General features: G+C 48.8%; 1 protein-coding gene across 2 annotated transcripts in view; it reads right to left on the bottom strand.

Moving 5' to 3' along the window:
* Positions 1-17,409, bottom strand: part of MKLN1 (muskelin 1) — a 118,991-nt gene that overhangs the window by 62,885 nt on the left and 38,697 nt on the right. Inside the window, exons 5-6 of one of the 2 annotated variants that reach the window (XM_077340349.1) lie at positions 10,845-10,954; positions 7,436-7,628 (exon numbers count right to left, since the gene is read on the bottom strand). In XM_077340349.1, the coding sequence (XP_077196464.1) occupies positions 7,436-7,628; positions 10,845-10,954 (303 nt within the window). Of the gene's footprint in view, positions 1-7,435; positions 7,632-10,844; positions 10,955-17,409 lie in introns of those variants that run through there. The other variant, XM_077340350.1, reaches the window with a different exon arrangement.

Below are 17,409 nucleotides of genomic sequence, written 5' to 3'. Positions count from 1 at the left end.
AGTCCAACCTGCTCAAGGCAGGGTCAAATGAAAAAATCCACGAATCCCAACAAAGGGAGCTTTGTCTTTCAAAAGCCTAAAGCAGGATTGGCTAAACCAGGGGTAGTCAAACTGTGGCCCTCCAGATGTCCGTGGACTACAATTCCCAGGAGCCCCTGCCAGCATTCGCTGGCAGGGGCTCCTGGGAATTGTAGTCCTTGGACATCTGGAGGGCCGCAGTTTGACTACCCCTGGGCTAAACTGTGGCTCGCCAGCTGCCAATGGACTACAATTCCCATGAGCCTCTGCCAGCATGCGCTGCCAGGGGCTCATGGGAATTGTGGTCCATGGACATCTGGAGAACCCCAGTTTGGCCACCACCACCTGGATCTCACAGGTCGACCCCAGAGCCACCAATTCCTCAGGAACCGGGTATATCACCTCGGGAGTCTGTTACTGGGAATGCTATGGCCGGAGGGAAGGCAGGAACCCCTGGAGAGCCAGGGTGGTGATGTGGTTAAGAGCAGCGGCCTCTGATCTGGAGAACCTTGGCCCAGGCACAGTTCTCTCAGAGCTCTCTCAGCCCCACCTACCTCATAAGGTGCCTCTTGTGGGGAGAGGAAAGGAAGGCGGTCGTAAGCCGCTTTAACACTTCTTCAGGTGCCGAAAAGCCAGGTAAAAAAAGCTAGCTGTTCTTCTTTATTTATTTATTGTATGGCAGATAAGCGCAGGAAGCTTAATGTAAAATACGTAGCCTAGGAAGGCTCCAACCACAAGGCGGTACAAAAGAGAAATGTCAGACGTGGTGGGGATCCACGTCTAAAGAAACCAGAAGAACATACCTTCTAAAATTGGGGAGGCAGCCTGGTTGAGCCTTCCCAAACACCCACAACTGGGTTATGCCAATTAGTTAAAAAGATGAACACAGAAGGTAAAAAATGTTTCAGAGGGCAGCTGTGCTGGTCTACATTTGCACAGGTAAGATTCAAGTTCAGTAGCACATTAAAAACCAACAACGTTTATGCAGTATGAGCTCTTGAGAGTCAAAGCTCCTTTTGTTAGGTGTGAGTAGGAATGGAGATCTCTGTCTTTATATCCCAGTCAGAAGGTGGGAGGGGTGTTGCAATGGTACAATGCATATTGTCATCAGCAGTTAGAATAGGGGGGCTACAGTGGGTAGCTATGTTGGTTTGAAAAAGAATAAGAAAGATTGAATCCTATGGCACCTTCAAGACTAACAATTCTGGAATCCCCCAGGGCTTAACAGTGATAGTGGTTTCTTATCTCATTACACATGCTAATGTCATTGAGTTCTCGCATCTATTTGCAAACTCTTTTATTATTCCGTATCATGATCTGCTGCTTTTTACATGTCTTATCAATTGCCATCATCCAATCTTAGTTATATTTATTATCCTTGGCACTAATTAGCCCTTCCTGGCAACACCATTCCCACCCTTGACCTACATGTAATGTTTGATGACTTTGGTTTCAATGTACCTGAAGCCATGTGCGTGAACACGAAACAAAATAGGGTTGCCCTTACCTGTAACCATTGTTTACTGAAGTCTTGTGTGCAGACACACATGGGGACTATGCAAGCATAGGCCACCCACAGAGGTCTATACTAGCTTAAGCCCTAGATTGCTCGATCACAGTGCGCATGTATGTGGTTTCCTGCCAAAGCACACACATGGTATGAAGGAGAGAAGAAGAGTTGGTTCTTATATGCTGCTTTTCTCTACCTGAAGGAGTCTCAAAGCGGCATATTGGGAAGGCGACTGTAAGCCGCTTTGAGCCTCCTTCGGGTAGGGAAAAGCGGCATATAAGAACCAACTCTTCTTCTTCTTCTTACAGTCGCCTTCCCTTTCCTCTCCCCACAACAGACACCCTGTGGGGTGGGTGAGGCTGAGAGAACCCTGATATCACTGCCTGGTCAGAAGAGTTTTATCAGTGCCGTGGCGAGCCCAAGATCACCCAGCTGGTTGCATGTGGGGGAGTGCGGAATCGAACCCGGCTCGCCAAATTAGAAATCCACACTCCTAACCACTACACCAAGCTGGCTCTCTGAACGCCCCCCTCTTCCCTCAGTTCCGATCTGCCGAAACGTATCAGCCAAGGCTCACAGTGGGGACGGAGGGAGGGAATAAAACTTTGTCAGTCTTAAAGGTGCTGTTGGACTCAAACTCAGATCAGAGGGGGGAAGTTTGGAAGGGGACACACACACACAAAAAAAAACAATAGCCTGGACGTAAGGGTGAATCCCTGATTTGAAAAGACAGGATGGCTGATTCAGGTCACTTTAGAGCAGGGTTAGTCAACCTGTGGTCCTCCAGATGTCCATGGACTACAATTCCCATGAGCCCCTGCCAGCATTTGCTGGCAGGGGCTCATGGGAATTGCAGTCCATGGACATCTGGAGGACCACAGGTTGACTACCCCTGATTTAGAGGACTAAACGAGACACTCCGCTACAGTCGTCCCAGCAGATTATTATGGTATGCCCTAAACAGACAAAAGAAGACCGGAGGGTGGGATACCCTGCTCCTGAGAGACTGCGATCATGACCAGGCAAACGGGGACGTTTCCAAAGATGACGGGGAATGCCTCCTGCTTGCAGACCGTGAGCAATCCACGGAGATGGGTCACGGTTTCTCCAGAAAGCAGCGTTTGACTCCCAATTCCTAGGAAATTCAGCCTTCAAGGAGGTTTTTATGGCTGCTCTCCCGCCCCCAAAGAAAGCCCTGACCGAAACCAGATGTCCCAAGCGCCCAGAGAGACCTGCCCCCTGGCCATACAAGAGACTGAAGGCTTGAACGGCCCTCGCGGAAGGTAGATGAAAAGTGGGGACCTAACAGGGCAGCCTCAGGTCCCGGAATGGGTGGGGAAGCCACTCTTCTTGGCTAAGCCATCTCCTTGAGGGCTGGATGCGCTGCTCCGGAGCAGCCGTTCAGGCCAGGCACGCGCTACAATCCTGCACGTAATGCGACTTTGGGGGCAGAGCCCGGCTTTCTCGGCTGAACAGCTGTCATGATTTTTAAAGAGCTCCCTTTCCTTTTCTCTTTTTGCCATCAAGTCAGGGCTGAGTTACGGTCATTCCCCAACCAACTAGACAAAATAGGATGGGGAGGAGCGAGATTCAAGTCCGGCCGCAGCTTGAAGACAGGCAGGATTTCGGGGGCTTAAGCTGTCAAGAATCAAAGCTTCGCCTCTGACGAAGGGGGCTTTCTGACCCACAAAAGCTTCCTGCCCGGCAATTTTGTTGGTCTCTCAGGTGCTACTGTAAGACAGAGCTGTTACGTCAGGCCTAAGCTTGAGGCCCGGGGTATGCCAAAATTCCTGTTGATTTCCCTGCCCGTATCCCTCAGTCAATCCTACAGCTTCCAACTTTATTTGGGAATCGACCCAGGCGCTGCCCCCGCCTCCCTCTCCAGTGAAATCACGGCACTAATATGGGGCAAACAGTGTTAAGATCAGCAATTTAGCACTATGCTTGTTTATTTTTTAGTTAGATTTATAGACTGCTGCTCCCAACAAGCTGGCTTGCAGCGGTTCACAGAATTAATAAAAACATAAAGACAAATCCCCCCATAGAAACACTCCAATATTGACAATCCTCCAAGATCTCTAGCATAAAAAGGGCGGTATAACAATTCAAGGTGAGAACTCCTCACATGCTTCTGTCCTCCGGCATTGGTCCAGATAGAAACCAGTGGTTGATGCTGTTCTATTTTTAAGCATGTATTTTACTGGCAACTATAAACAGGGTTCTATTGTAATTTTATAAACCTGCTTTGGGGCGCTTTTAACTGGGTTGTAGCCTGCCCCGAGTCTCCAGGGAAGGGTGGGCAAATAATTAAAAATTAATTAAATAAACAGCAGGCTAGGATCCTGCTCTTCCACTGCAGCCCGATATAGTTGCTCACCTGAAAGCAAGGTGGGGTAGACAACTTTCCTGAACACAGACTGTGTCTCCTGAAGGGGCTCATGGGAACTGTAGTCCATGGACAGCTGGAAAACTACAGTCTGACCACCCTGGACCTACAGGGACTACCTTTCAGCCTTTTGCAGTAGGCAGCGATGAGAGGGCCCATATCCAGCCAGTGCTGAGGCAGCTGAATTGGTGGCCGGTTGCAGCCTGGATCAGATTCGAGGTTTTGGTATTAACTTTCACGGTCTGGAACGCACATATCTGAGGGGCGGCCTATTGCCTTATTCCCCCCACTGGGCCTTGCGCTCTGCGGGCACAAATTTGTTGGTGATTCCTGGCCCATGGGAAATTCACCTGACCTCGACGTGGGTGGAGCTTTTTATACCACTGCTCTATACTATATATGAGAATACATGTAGGAACAATCACATTTCTGTTAGTCGGCACCCTGAGAGTTATAGCTGGTGTGTCCAGGGAGGGGATTTGGGTTTCTTACTATCTATTATTCCAGCCGTTCGATTATGTTATGTTTTTAATGTTTTATGTTATGGGGATTCATTTTATGTTGTAACTCACCATGAGACGACTTGTTCTATAGCAGCAGATAATAAATTGAATTAATAACAGCAACAACAACAACAAAATGTGGAGACAGTTGAGCCATAGGATCGCCAAAAGTTGGACATGACGGAATGGCTGAAAGCAACATCAACAAAGGCACAATGAACCCAACGGCCCGGCTGGGCGTCTACCTCCCTGGAAGCAGCTATTCTGGAGGCTCTAAGCCAGAAGCCCAGGAAGCCCAGCAAGAGCTCCCCAGGGGTTAAGTGGTCTTTCCCAGGGGTTCGGGCATAGCTCCATCAGGCCCTGACTTCCCACGGCAACATATTCCACTAGGCTGGGGAGGTGAAGGCCGGTGCTTGTTGTAGTCTGTAGCTTTTCTGTCTCCATCCCCACTTGGGAGGCTGAAGTCCCTGCATCCTGCATCACCAGATAACGCCTTCTGACCATTCCTTGGCCGTCGGCCACGCGTTCCCTCGCTCCCCTCTGCCCCCGCAGCTTCTTCCGAAATTCTCAGAAAATGTGCAGATGGAAACTCGGGCAGCTGCCGGACTTCCTCTTGGAAATCAAAGAAGGCTTCCCTGAATCTCAGCTGTTTTGCAGCCACAGCTTAAACACCTCCTATTTGGATGGGTTCCTGGAACGTCCAGGCAGCCCTGTGCTCAGGCTGGTGGGCTGTATAAAAGGAAGACCCACTGCCGGATTACTTTAAAGGCATTGCTTGAAAGGCTTCCAAAATGCAGGCGCTCTTGCCTGAGAGCTCCGAATTAATTCTCACGCTGTTCTTGTGAAAAATCTGCATTTCTAACGTAGCCGTCCCCCGCACCCTGCTCGCTCTTCACCTCCCTTTCCGATCAGGGATGGGCTGGTTCTGATGTCATGGCTTCCTCCTTTCCAGGAGATCACGTGAAGCCTTATCCACCGAATGACCAAGCCCCTGCCTTTTGCTATCTGGGATCATGTGGCGTCACTGGGCAGGATGTTAGTAGCAGGAGCTTTGAGAGCCTCCTCCTCAAGTCCCGTGAGGACTTCTGCTGTGAGGTCACGAAGCCCCTAGCTTTGGGCAGATAGATCTTCTGATCCAGCAGGCCCCAAACTTTTCGGTATGGTGCTCCACGAGCCCAGATTTACCTGGTATCGGGGACTATGCCTAGTGTAGCGGATAAGAGCAGCAGCTTCTAATCTGGTGAGCCGGGTTTGATTTCCCGCTCCCCCACGTGCAGCCAGCTGGATGGCTTTGGCCTCCTCACAGCCCTGATAGTGCTGTTCTCACAGAGCAGTAGCATCAGGGCTCTCTCCACCACCCCCCTACCTCCCAGGGGGCCTGCTGTGGGGGAGAGGAAGGGAAGGCGAGGGCAAGTCACTTTGAGACTCCTCCGGATAAAGCAGCACTTGTTTTTAAATGAGTCTAGGCACGCTTAACGCTGCCTGGATCATGGCCAGAGAGGAGAGTCACCCGTCACTTCCGCTAGTGCTTCCGCAAGCACAGACACGGGATCCTCGTACCCGGAAATGTTCCGGACGAAACGGAAGGCTACGCTTTTACTCGCCGGCTTAGAGCGCATCGGTAGAGCAAAAAGGGTTTCAAGCCATGCAGCGCGTGCTGGGCCGAACCCTTGCCAAGGACTAAAAGGAAAGGTTACGAAATTGGGTTAGCCAGCAAGAGTTTTGAGTCAAAGTCCCTTTCGTCAGACATTGTTCTGCCGCAGACCAACATGATCACCTTCTGAAATTATGAAACCCGCTTGAATGCTCCTCAACAGACACACGGCAGCATGAATATTGATCCACAACCACACCTACAGCGCACAAGCGCACGCGCAAGTCATCAATGCTATGTGCTTATGCGAGGTCTGCCAGCCTCGAGGTGATTAAGTTAAACAAAAAAGATAAGTCTGTGAGAGGCCAAAAAATGAGGGGTCGTTTCAGGAAAAAGTACATTCCCTCAAAGAGGTTAGAGACTCTGACCTCTGTGGCAATAAATCCAGCACTGGGCCAAGGGAATTCACTGTCTTAGTAATTTTATCTAGTAATACTGCTGAGCTTGCTAGGTCAGAGGGAGCTACATATAAGCCCCAGCTATAGGCCTTTCCTCCCCTAGAAGGGATCACAACCAAACGTGAAAAATCAAGAGATGCTGTGTGCTTTTCACTACTGTTTCTCTGCTTATCTAAGTGCCTCGTTGGCCATATATTATAAGCCCTCTCCCTCCAGAATTCCCAAACTGCTAGGGACAATTAGACACTAAGAGGAGTAATATGGATGGGGAAAACCATCTCCCTTACTCCCTTCAACCTTCTTCAAGGGAAGACTAAACATGTTTATGGTGATTTTTTATTTTATTTTGTTACATTAAGATACAGAGGCTCTCGTGGCGCAGAGTGGTAAGGCAGCCGTCTGAAAGCTTTGCCCATGAGGCTGGGAGTTCGATCCCAGCAGCCGGCTCAAGGCTGACTCAGCCTTCCATCCTTCCGAGGTGGGTAAAATGAGGACCCAGCTTGCTGGGGGGTAAACGGTAATGACTGGGGAAGGGAATGGCAAACCACCCCGTATTGAGTCTGCCATGAAAACGCTAGAGAGCGTCACCCCAAGGGTCAGACATGACCCGGTGCTTGCACAGGGGATACCTTTACCTTTTACCTTTAATATACAGCCCTCCCCTGTGGTTCAGGGCGGCTTACTGTGAACAATTTGTGGTACGGTACGAAGAAAGCGTCATGAACCTTATAACATTTCAAACAGTAGAACTAATAACATTTTAAACAGCTTAACATATGCAGGGCAACAGCAGTCCAAAGGAGGTCTATTCTCAACTTAAGAAGACGGTGAGCAATCAAAACCAATCAAAACCCTGGGCACATCCCGATGTGAAGGCCAAGACCCTTCTAAACAGAGAGGCGCGACCATTCGCCGAAGGCCCGCCTTGTCGTGCCGACACCCAGGGAGCTTTCCATCGGCCCTTACCGTTCACCGCTTTTTCTATCAACTCTTCGCAGGCGTTGAAGTCCCCCTTGAGGACGAGTTTGTCGTGCAGGTCCGTCAGCATGGGGTGCTCCAGCGCGATCTTGGTTTTCTTCTGCAGGGACTCAAAGGCTTCCGTGTAGTTGTGCTGGCGGAAGTGCTTCAGGCAGAGGCGAATGGCTTCCTGTTCACGGTACTACTGGAACACATGGAAACCGATGAGAACAGCACTGTAAGTCTCCCTGCCAAATTCTAAACCTTGCGCTCTGCAGGTAACCAACTTGCTGATCGCTCCTGGCCCCAGGGATGCTCGCCTAGCCTTGACCAGAGCCAGGGCCTTTTCAGTCCTGGCCCCTACCTGGTGGAATGGGCTCCCGGAGGAGCTGCGGGCCCTTGGAGAGCTGCTTTCCGTTGGGCCTGCAAAACGGAGCTCTTCCGCCAGGTTTATGGTCAGGGCTACTGCTGGAGCAGGTGATATGGGTCCCCTTTGGAATTGGTACCTTAACATCTGGTACCAAACAACTTGCTTCCCTCATCCTGCCTCACAAGGGCCTTCCTGCTTTAAAGAGGGGCATAAGATTTTTGCCATTTGTTAAGATTTTTGTGTATTGTGACTGGGTTTTATTGAATTTTATTGTGTGGATTTTCTTTTATGTGACCCGCCACGAGCCAATTTACGAGAATGGTGGGCTAAAAATCCAACAAAATAAATAAACAAACAAACACACATCTCAGCATTCCTGGTGATAGCACAGCCTCTCTCAACCTACTTACCATTGAAAAACCCATGAAACATGCCCACCTGGAGCCCTTCCCTTCCCACCCCCTCTATAATTGGCCATGGGGATGCGTGCGGGTTGACATGACTTTATAAGGCTATATATCACCGGCTATATACAATTAATTAACTCCCACCCATTCAAGAAACGCTGGTTGAGAAAGCCTGTAATAGGATCTGGAGAACAGGGAGACCAAAGCTGCTTGCCTCAGTACATGCACCTTCCCCACTGGAACAATATATGATATTAAAATATCATCAATAGAGGAAATTCTCAACATGACCAGATCTGCGGATACTTAAATGCAGACACAGGGGCCATGAACAAAAAAAGGGCATACTACAAACCTGAAAAATGGCCCAGGTTTTAAAATCTTAAAACCCTGCCCCCAAATAACAGAAGCAATCTTTGTAGTTTTAAGCAGGAAATGCCCGTGGGGCCATTGCTAGGCAACTACAGCAGCCAAAGTTCAATCCCTGGTTTCTGTTAGTAAAAGGCAGGGGGAGAACATGCAGGGTCTTTGCTGGGGCTGTTCTGACATTTTAGAGAGGACTCATGGGGTAAGGACCACCACCCACCACACGCTACCACATGACTTGCAGGACTTACCCAGGACTGGCTGCTCGCTGCTGTTCAGCAGCAGCCACCTAATGAGAGCTAGTGTGATGTGGTGGTCCCAGAAGCCTTTCTCAACTGCTTTACCATTGAGAAACCCCAGAAACATTCTTCAGGCACTGAGAAACCCCAGATCATGGAGAATATGGTTGGGGAGCATAGCTGTGGACATGCCATCCCGGGGCCCCTCCCCTCCCCCCCCTTCCAGAACCATCATTGGGCATTTTGGGAGGGGTGGGTGGGTAAAAATGAGCATATAGGATCATAACAACTGATAAATGTTTAACAAATTTAGAAGTTATATAAAAATTAATTACTTTCCACCCATTCAGGAAACCCTCCCAGGGTCAAGACACCCCGGGATTTCAGGACCCCCCATTTGAGAAAGCCTGGGTTACAGTTTCAGGTAAGGGTCTGAGAAACCCTCTGCCATGGAAGCTCACAGAGTAACCTCGGGCCAGTCACATCTTCTCAGCCTAAGTTACCTGGAGCAGAGGAGACTAATGTAAGCTGCTTTGGGCCTCTTTTGTGGAGGAAGGGAGGACGGAAATGAAGTAAATTATAGTTATAGCTGAAAATGGAGGGGCTGATGAAAAGCAGGTGAGTGGGCTGGAAGGAGAGAAGGGAAGCAAGGAAATGCAAAGTTATGAGGGCTACCAGGAGGAGGAAAAGACGGAATATTATGGGAAAGGAGATAAAGAGGGAAATTAAGCACTTCCCTCCAAGTCCTTGGGGGCTCATATTGATGACCTACTCTTCCTTGAAAAAAACCTATTTGAGCCTTACAGCAAGCCTGCAAGGGAGGTTACACCACGTGATGGTGGCCCAAATATTGAGGCTCTTATCTGCGTGGAAATTTGGATTCAAGTCTATCCAGTCCAGGCCCAAACTCTAACCACTACACTACATCACACGAGGTATGGAAAACTTGGTTCTCATGAGCATCTGCTACCTACAGAAAGGGAGATATTTGGCATTAGTTTTCCCAACAAGCTTCTTTTGCTATAGAGTGATTGATTAGGTAGGGGGCCTGGGGATAGGGGTTGTTGGGTTATTGGTGTTGGGTTATTGGTCCACTGTATTGGTATTTTTCTGTCCATTTTAATGGGGTTTTAATGGGGGGGGGAGTTAACTGGACATCTGTAAACGCCAGAGGCCTGTGCTTGGGAGTGGTGGGTAACAAATTAAATAATAATAATAATGATGATAATTATTATAATACTAATGATTAATTGTTGCATTAGGGGTAGCCAAATTGTGGCTCATCATATGTCCATGGACTACAATTCCCATGAGTCCCTACCAGCAAGGAATTGTAGTCCATGGACATCTGGGGAGCTACAGTTTGGCCACCCCTGGGCTACATCATCAGATTCTCACAGCCCTGTTAAGCCACTGTTGCGAGCCTCTGCCTACATTACACCAAATCCAGACCAGTGGTCTACCTAGCCAAATTCTGACTCCAGTCTGACTGGAGGTATCAGGCAAAGTCCTTTCTTTGCAGCTGCTTAGAACCTCTGGGCCAGAATGGCAAAAAAGGTATTTTCTGGAGCTTAACAAATGAAAGAAGATGCTCATAATTTTTATAAACTCAAAAGTTTTCATCAAAACTCTAAGTACTTCTGTGTTCTAGATCCCCAGAACTGGGGGTGGGAGAAAACTATGTTTTGAAAGAACGAGTTCACATACAGCCTAGGCCAGGGGTAGTCAAACTGCGGCCCTCCAGATGTCCATGGACTACAATTCCCAGAAGCCCCTGCCAGCACTGGCAGGGGCTTCTGGGAATTGTAGTCCATGGACATCTGGAGGGCCGCAGTTTGACTACCCCTGGCCTAGACTTTAAATATATTATTATTCTATGAAAATAAGTATTCCTTCAATGCTGGACGCTTTGGACAATGGCTGGCCGTTGGAATCCTGATGGGTGACTTGATCCACGTCTCGTAAAATGCTACTCAGCCCGTTAACCCTTCCTCATCGGCCCAATCGCTCCCGAGCCCTTTTGGACACAAGCCTACCTTGCTGTACCAATTGAGGCAGGGCTGGACCACGTCCGGATCGTCGATGCCGTTGAGTTCAACATACCAGATGCTGAAATTGAAGCTGGGACCCCACGAAAGCAACGGAACTGGCAAAGAATAAACAGAAGAAAAAAGGGCTTCATGTACAAAGATGCAGGTTCTTATGGATCGGGGGGGGGGAGGGGGCACTTCAGCTTAGCTGCCTCCCCCCGCCCTACTTGCTTCACAGTCACACACTGGCCTGAGAGCGTTGAGAAAATGGACACCAAACAGGACAAAGGAGAAGTTGATAGGGAAATAATATGGGCTTGCCCTCGCTAGGTCTGCTTTTCTTGTTTAGCCTTGCTCTAGAAAAGAGGACACAGAAAACCCAAGCTAGGGGGTATGAATGGACTTCAGATCAAGCTGAGAAGACAGGTTTGCAAACTCCCAGGAGGTGGCTGGAGATCTCCTGGGATTAGAAGTGGTGTCCAGATGGACCGTTTATGCACTGGGAACTTCACCGCCCCAGCTCGTGTGCAGGAGCACAAATCAGGCGCGGACGACGTGCACGAGGCCAAATACTCCCTGGTGTAGGTGCAGGAAGAGGTGGGACAACCTGCCACGACTAAAACTCCAGCCTGCAGCCCCCCAGGGGAAAATGGCTGCTCAGGCAGACCCTGTGGCATTATACCCTGCTGAAGCCCCTCCCCAAACCCCACCTTGCCCAGACTCCACCCTCCAAATCTCCAAGGATTTTCCCAACCTGGCACCAACATTTCTACGAGAGGAAGACACAACAAGCTCTTTAGGTAGAAACAAAGAAACATGCTTTTGGCCTAAGGGTGGACTTCAGTAAGGCAATACATTTATATTTTTGTGCTGACGTGTCTATGGAAGTGCACCAGTCAGGAGCACATACATACTGGTGTTCCATCCGGCACACTTTGGTACTCCTCAATAAACAAAGCCATGCACCACACGGACTCCTGTGGTAAACAGGAGGCGCCACTGTGGAAGACGCGATCTGCCAAGATTTTATTAAGGGAAGCGAGGCATAAATCTCAGAGGCTGAACACATCAAAAACGCCTGCTTGAACAACTCCCTTTCTCCTTAGAGGATCATGGCCGCTGGAAATGTTCTCATCACCCAGAGGATGAAACCAAGAGGTCAAACACCGAAGAGCAAAGATCCTGGACCACTTCCACCACTCTGCTGCAAGTGTCCTTCAAAGTCAGATGACACAACCACGATGGTAAACCAAGGGTCATTTTTACCTTCAATCCCTTATGTTTAGGAAAGGGCCATGGCTGAGTGGCAGAGCATCTGCTTGGCATGCAGAAGGTCTCAGGTTCGATCCCTGGCATCTCCAGTTGAAGGACTTGGCTGCCGGAGATCCAAAAGATCTGTATCTGAGCTCTTGGAGAGCCACTGCCAGTCTGTGGCCCAAGGTTTCGATGGACCAAGGTTTTGATTTAGTGTTAGTTTCATCTCTTCACCTGTCTTTGCGCATTCTCTTCCGACTAACTGCGTGCACAAAAAGACCCTACGGGCCATGTGGTACCACCAAAACAAATGTCGGCCTCTTGGTAAGGGTGGTAAGGCAGCCGACATGCTGCCTGAAACTCTGACCATGAGACTGGGAGTTCGATCCCAGCAGCCGGTTCAAGGTTGACTCAGCCTTCCATCCTTCCGAGGTCGGTAAAATGAGTACCCAGTTTGCTGGGGGGTAAACGGTAATGACTGGGGAAGGCACTGGCAAACCACCCCGTATTGAGTCTGCCATGAAAACACTAGAGGGCGTCACCCCAAGGGTCAGAAATGACCCGGTGCTTGCACTGGGGATACCTTTACGTAAGTTAGTTTCATCGCTTCACCTGTCTGCGCATTCTCTCCCTACCAACTGCGTCGTCAAACAGACCCTACGGGCCATGTGGTACCACCAAAACAGATGTCAGCAGTGGTTCTGTGCCCAAAGAAAGGCACTAAAGCCCAGCTCTGACAGCCAGCGCTGCTCCACAATCCTAGAAACATAAGAATACTCAATGAGAACAGAAAAACATTCTACGCATGTTCAAGCCATTCTGTGCTTTCTCTACATAGTGGAGGGCTAAATACGGGTGTTAAGTTGAACTCTGTTGAACCCCACACTGTCCCAGATGCAGATGGGCAGTGATGCTCTGTATTCTTGTTGTTTGGGGGCAACAGTGGGAGGGATTCTGGAGTTCTGGCCCTGCTAGTGAACCTCCTGATGGCCTCTGGATTTTGGCCACTGAGTGACACAGAGTGTTGGGCTGGATGGGCCACTGGCCTGATCCAACATGGCCTCTCTTATGTTCTGATTCTGGGAAGGCTCAAGGGAGTGGCAGGTGACAGTGGATAAGCGAAAGGGTTGTGAGTGTCCTGCACAGTGCAGGGGGTTGGACTAGATGACCCAGGGGGTCCCTTCCAACTCTATGATTCTATGATGGATTGCCATCTGACGGAGAGGCTGATTCTGTGAAGGTTCAAGGGGGTGGCAGGTGACAGTGGATGAGCGATAAGGTTGTGAGTGTCCTGCATAGTGCAGGGGGTTGGATTAGATGACCCAGATGACTAGATGACCCAGAAGGTCCCTTCCAACTCTATGATTCTATGAGTTCTGGCCCTATCAGTGGACCTCCTGTTGGTGCCTGGGTTTTGACCACTGTGTGCCACAGAGTGTTGGACTGATCCCGCATGGTTTCTCTTATGTTCTTATGGTCAAAGGTACTAAAATGTTGCAAGAACTTCATTCTAAATCTTATCAGTTTATGGGGGTCTTATAAGGTTCCCCTTTTGGAAAGGACATTATCGTAAAGCTGGCTCTGCCAAGGAATTAAGATTTCGTCCGTTACTATATTATTAATTCCAAAAGCACTCTTAAGCCATAAAGCATGCACAATCATAGAGCAATCCCAGGGACAGTCGGGATTCAAAGAAAACCCACTGTGTGCCAAGAGCATTTAGAATGACATACTGGCCACACCACAGAGTTATTCTGGAGGCTCAATGAAATAACAGGGCCATAATGACCAGCGGAAGGCTCCGGCACAGCTCATTCTGCAAGCGGCCGGAAACGCCGGGCCGTTGTTTTTTATTGAGCCGATTATCCTCCTGACACCCCCTCCTTTGATCATGTTGGATAAAGCACGGCTGTTACGCCGAAGGACGGAACCATCGATTTTGACTGCCTTGGCAACAGTCCCAGAATGGGAGGTCGGCACTGCCACGTGCCAAAAGCTGAAGCCTGATTTTATTTCTTTTTAAAACTTGCCCATCGATCAGGTAGGGTCAATCTTTTTTTTAAAAAAAAAACCCTATAACTATATTTCCTCCCAGAACAATAGGAAGCCTTTGAACTTCGTGGCAGGGACTCCTAGATAAGAAGAAAAAATGCCCTCTGCTGTCCATTTCCCCCTGCGGTGAGGAGAGGCAGGAGCCAGCCAGAGAGGGTACTCCAAGGACACCAGGGGTAGTCAACCTGTGGTCCTCCAGATGTTCATGGACTACAATTCTCATGAGAGCCAATTTGGTTTAGTGGTTAGGAGTGCGGACTTCTAATCTGGCATGCCAGGTTCAATTCTGCGCTCCCCCACATGCAACCAGCTGGGTGACCTTGGGCTCGCCACAGCACTGATAAAATTGTTCTGACCGGGCAGTGATATCAGGGCTCTCTCAGCCTCACCCACCCCACAGGGTGTCTGTTGTGGGGAGAGGAAAGGGAAGGCGACTGTAAGCCGCTTTGAGCCTCCTTCGGGTAGGGAAAAGCGGCATATAAGAACCAACTCTTCTTCTTCTTCTTCTACCCCTGGAGTACACCATCTGGTTGGGGGAAGCGGGGTAACAATAAGACCCAACTCCATGCTCCATCTGCAGTGACTGGGTGGGCAGGTAGGTAGAAAGGTGTGCATTTTTCTTTTTCTCTTTTTTTCATTTCTACACCAGCCTTCCTTGTGGCTCAGGGCAATTTACACGGAACGTAGGGATTGTACAGTACAAGTCATAACATCCGGCAAACAACGATAACAGTGGCTTTCCAGAACTGAAGATAACAAGTACGGTAACATTTCCCATCGCATTTCCTAAGACAACATTAACTTGCTAACCGTGATCCCTACATTGGTCGGTTCGGGATTCAGTTCATTGAGAGGGATTTCCGGAGGCCCAGTAGACGCTGTTGGTTGGGTCGGGCTCAACCAAATGCCTGGCGGAAGGGCTCATGGGAATTGTAGTCCATGGACATCTGGAGGACCACAGGTTGACTACCCCTGACCTAAGGGAGCTCATTCCACCAGGTGGGGGCGAGGACGGAGAAAGCTCTGGCCCTGGTTGAGGACTGACGTGCTTCACCTGATCACCAGCCAGTTAGGGGTTATAGACAGTGAGGTGGTCCCAGACCACGTGTGGCCTTAAAGGTGATCAAGTATAGGGTTGCTGAAGTCCAAGCAATGCCTGAAATTCTCCAGGAATAACAGCTGAACTTCAGGCCACGCAGAACAGATGCCCCTGGAGGAAACGGCCGCTGTTTTCCAGATGGTATTTAACACCTAAGCAAAATGTCTAATCAAACGGACAGTAAATGTTGGAAAGGTCATGAGAGGATCGGTTCTTTCTTTCATACGTGGTGGAACTGTGAAACGGTTTAAGAACCTGGGATAAAAGTACACGGCAACTTGCAAATGTTATTTAAATGCAAATTCCCACTTGAGTCTAGAAATGTACTAAGTATCTTCCCTGCAGGTCTCTGCAAAGGAGGAGCGGAATTCTTCTGCCATGCAACAACGGCGGCAAGACTCATCATAAGCTTCCGAACGGAACAGGAGGTCCGCAGATGGACCGAGAAATTTGGAAGAACTCACTGCAATGGCAAGATTCAAGTGGGTAGCTGTGTTGGTCTGAAGCAGCACAACAAAACAAAATCAGAGTCCAGTGGCACCTTTAAGACCAGAGGTAGTCAAACTGCGGCCCTCCAGATGTCCATGGACCACAATTCCCAGAAGCCCCTGCCAGCGAATGCTGGCAGGGGCTTCTGGGAATTGTAGTCCATGGACATCTGGAGGGCCGCAGTTTGACTACCCCTGTTTAAGACCAACAAAGATTAATCCGAGGAAGAGTGCTTGCACTCGAAAGCTCACGGCTTGAATAAATCTTTGTTGGTCTTAAAGGTGTCACTGGACTCTGATTTTGCAATGGCAAGGTTAACAAATATGTTCAGTCAAAGACCAGCTGAAGAATTTCAGACACTGGGGCAAATTTCTGAAATGTTTGCAGAATCAGATAGAATCAGATTTTCTGTCTTTCCTTCTGTATTTTATGTCTATCAGAAAATAATAAACATTTATTTTTAAAAAATAGTTTAAAATCTCGCCTTTCTTCCAGCACAGCTGGAACCCCAAGATGGGTAAGAACACAAGCAGTTATTACAACAAAAACAATCTTTAAATTATCCTAAAAATAATATGTACGTGATCACCAGAGCCTAATCCCTGGGTAATGGTAAAAGTACTCTCAGAGAGACTCAATATGCACCAAATTGCTCTTCTAATCAATGTAGTCCTGCAGCTTTTCTTAAAAGCAAGGAAAGGAGATTTCTGCCTCCATGTTCAGAGGCAGTCTGGACTGGATGGACCACTGGGCTGGTTGGGCAACACATCCTAATGGTCTTACGAAGGCCTCAGTCTCGATGCTCTGTTGTTAACCCACCAGAGGAACTGGTTGGCCACGTGGTGAAATGGGATTCTGGACTAGATGGACCATTGGTCGAAACCTGTAGGCCTGATGTTCTTATGAAGGCCTCAGCCTCTATACGTGTTGTTGGCCCTCCAGAAGAACTAGTTGGCCACTGTGAGTGGCAGGATGCTAGACTAGATGGACCCTCCCTGGTTTGATCCAGCAAGGCTCTCCTGATGTTCTTGTGAAGGCCTCGGCCACCCTGCCCTGTTGTTGGCGCTCTAGAAGAACTGGCTGGCCACTATATGAGACAAGACGCTGGACAAGATGGACCTCTGGTCTGACCCAGCAGGGCTCTTGTGATGTTCTCATGCAGGCCTCTGCCTCTGTGCCAGCCCTCCAGAGGAACTGGTTGGCCACTGTGTGATACAGAAAGCTGGACTAGATGGACCCTCCCTGGTCTTACCCAGCAGGGCCCTTCTGAAGGCCTCAGCTTCTATACCTGTTGTTGGCCCTCTAGAAGAACTGGTTGGCCACTTATTAGTAATTGATTAATGAGGTTCATTACTTAAGGTAGAAGGACATTGCAATTATTCAGATGTATTGTAGGTAATCTTACCACTTGATCCCCATAAAATTTACAATTGATGAACCAATGTGGTTGATGTGATAAGGTCAGGTAGGTTTAATTTGGTTGGATTTAATTACATAGAAATGGAATATATGTTTGTTTCTTGAAGATTAAAACTTGTTGTACAAGAAAGGTATCATTTAGTATTAAATAGACATTGAGAATAGAGAGCAACTGAGCAAGGTTGGGTGTGTTGTTTACTCAAGGTATGCTGCAATGGGTGAAGTTTAAATTAAGGTGTTAAATTTATGTATTATTTA

The sequence above is a fragment of the Paroedura picta genome, chromosome 5 (assembly GCF_049243985.1).
Source record: "Paroedura picta isolate Pp20150507F chromosome 5, Ppicta_v3.0, whole genome shotgun sequence".
NCBI classification, from domain to species: domain Eukaryota; kingdom Metazoa; phylum Chordata; class Lepidosauria; order Squamata; family Gekkonidae; genus Paroedura; species Paroedura picta.
This window is presented reverse-complemented; position numbering and strand designations above follow the sequence as displayed.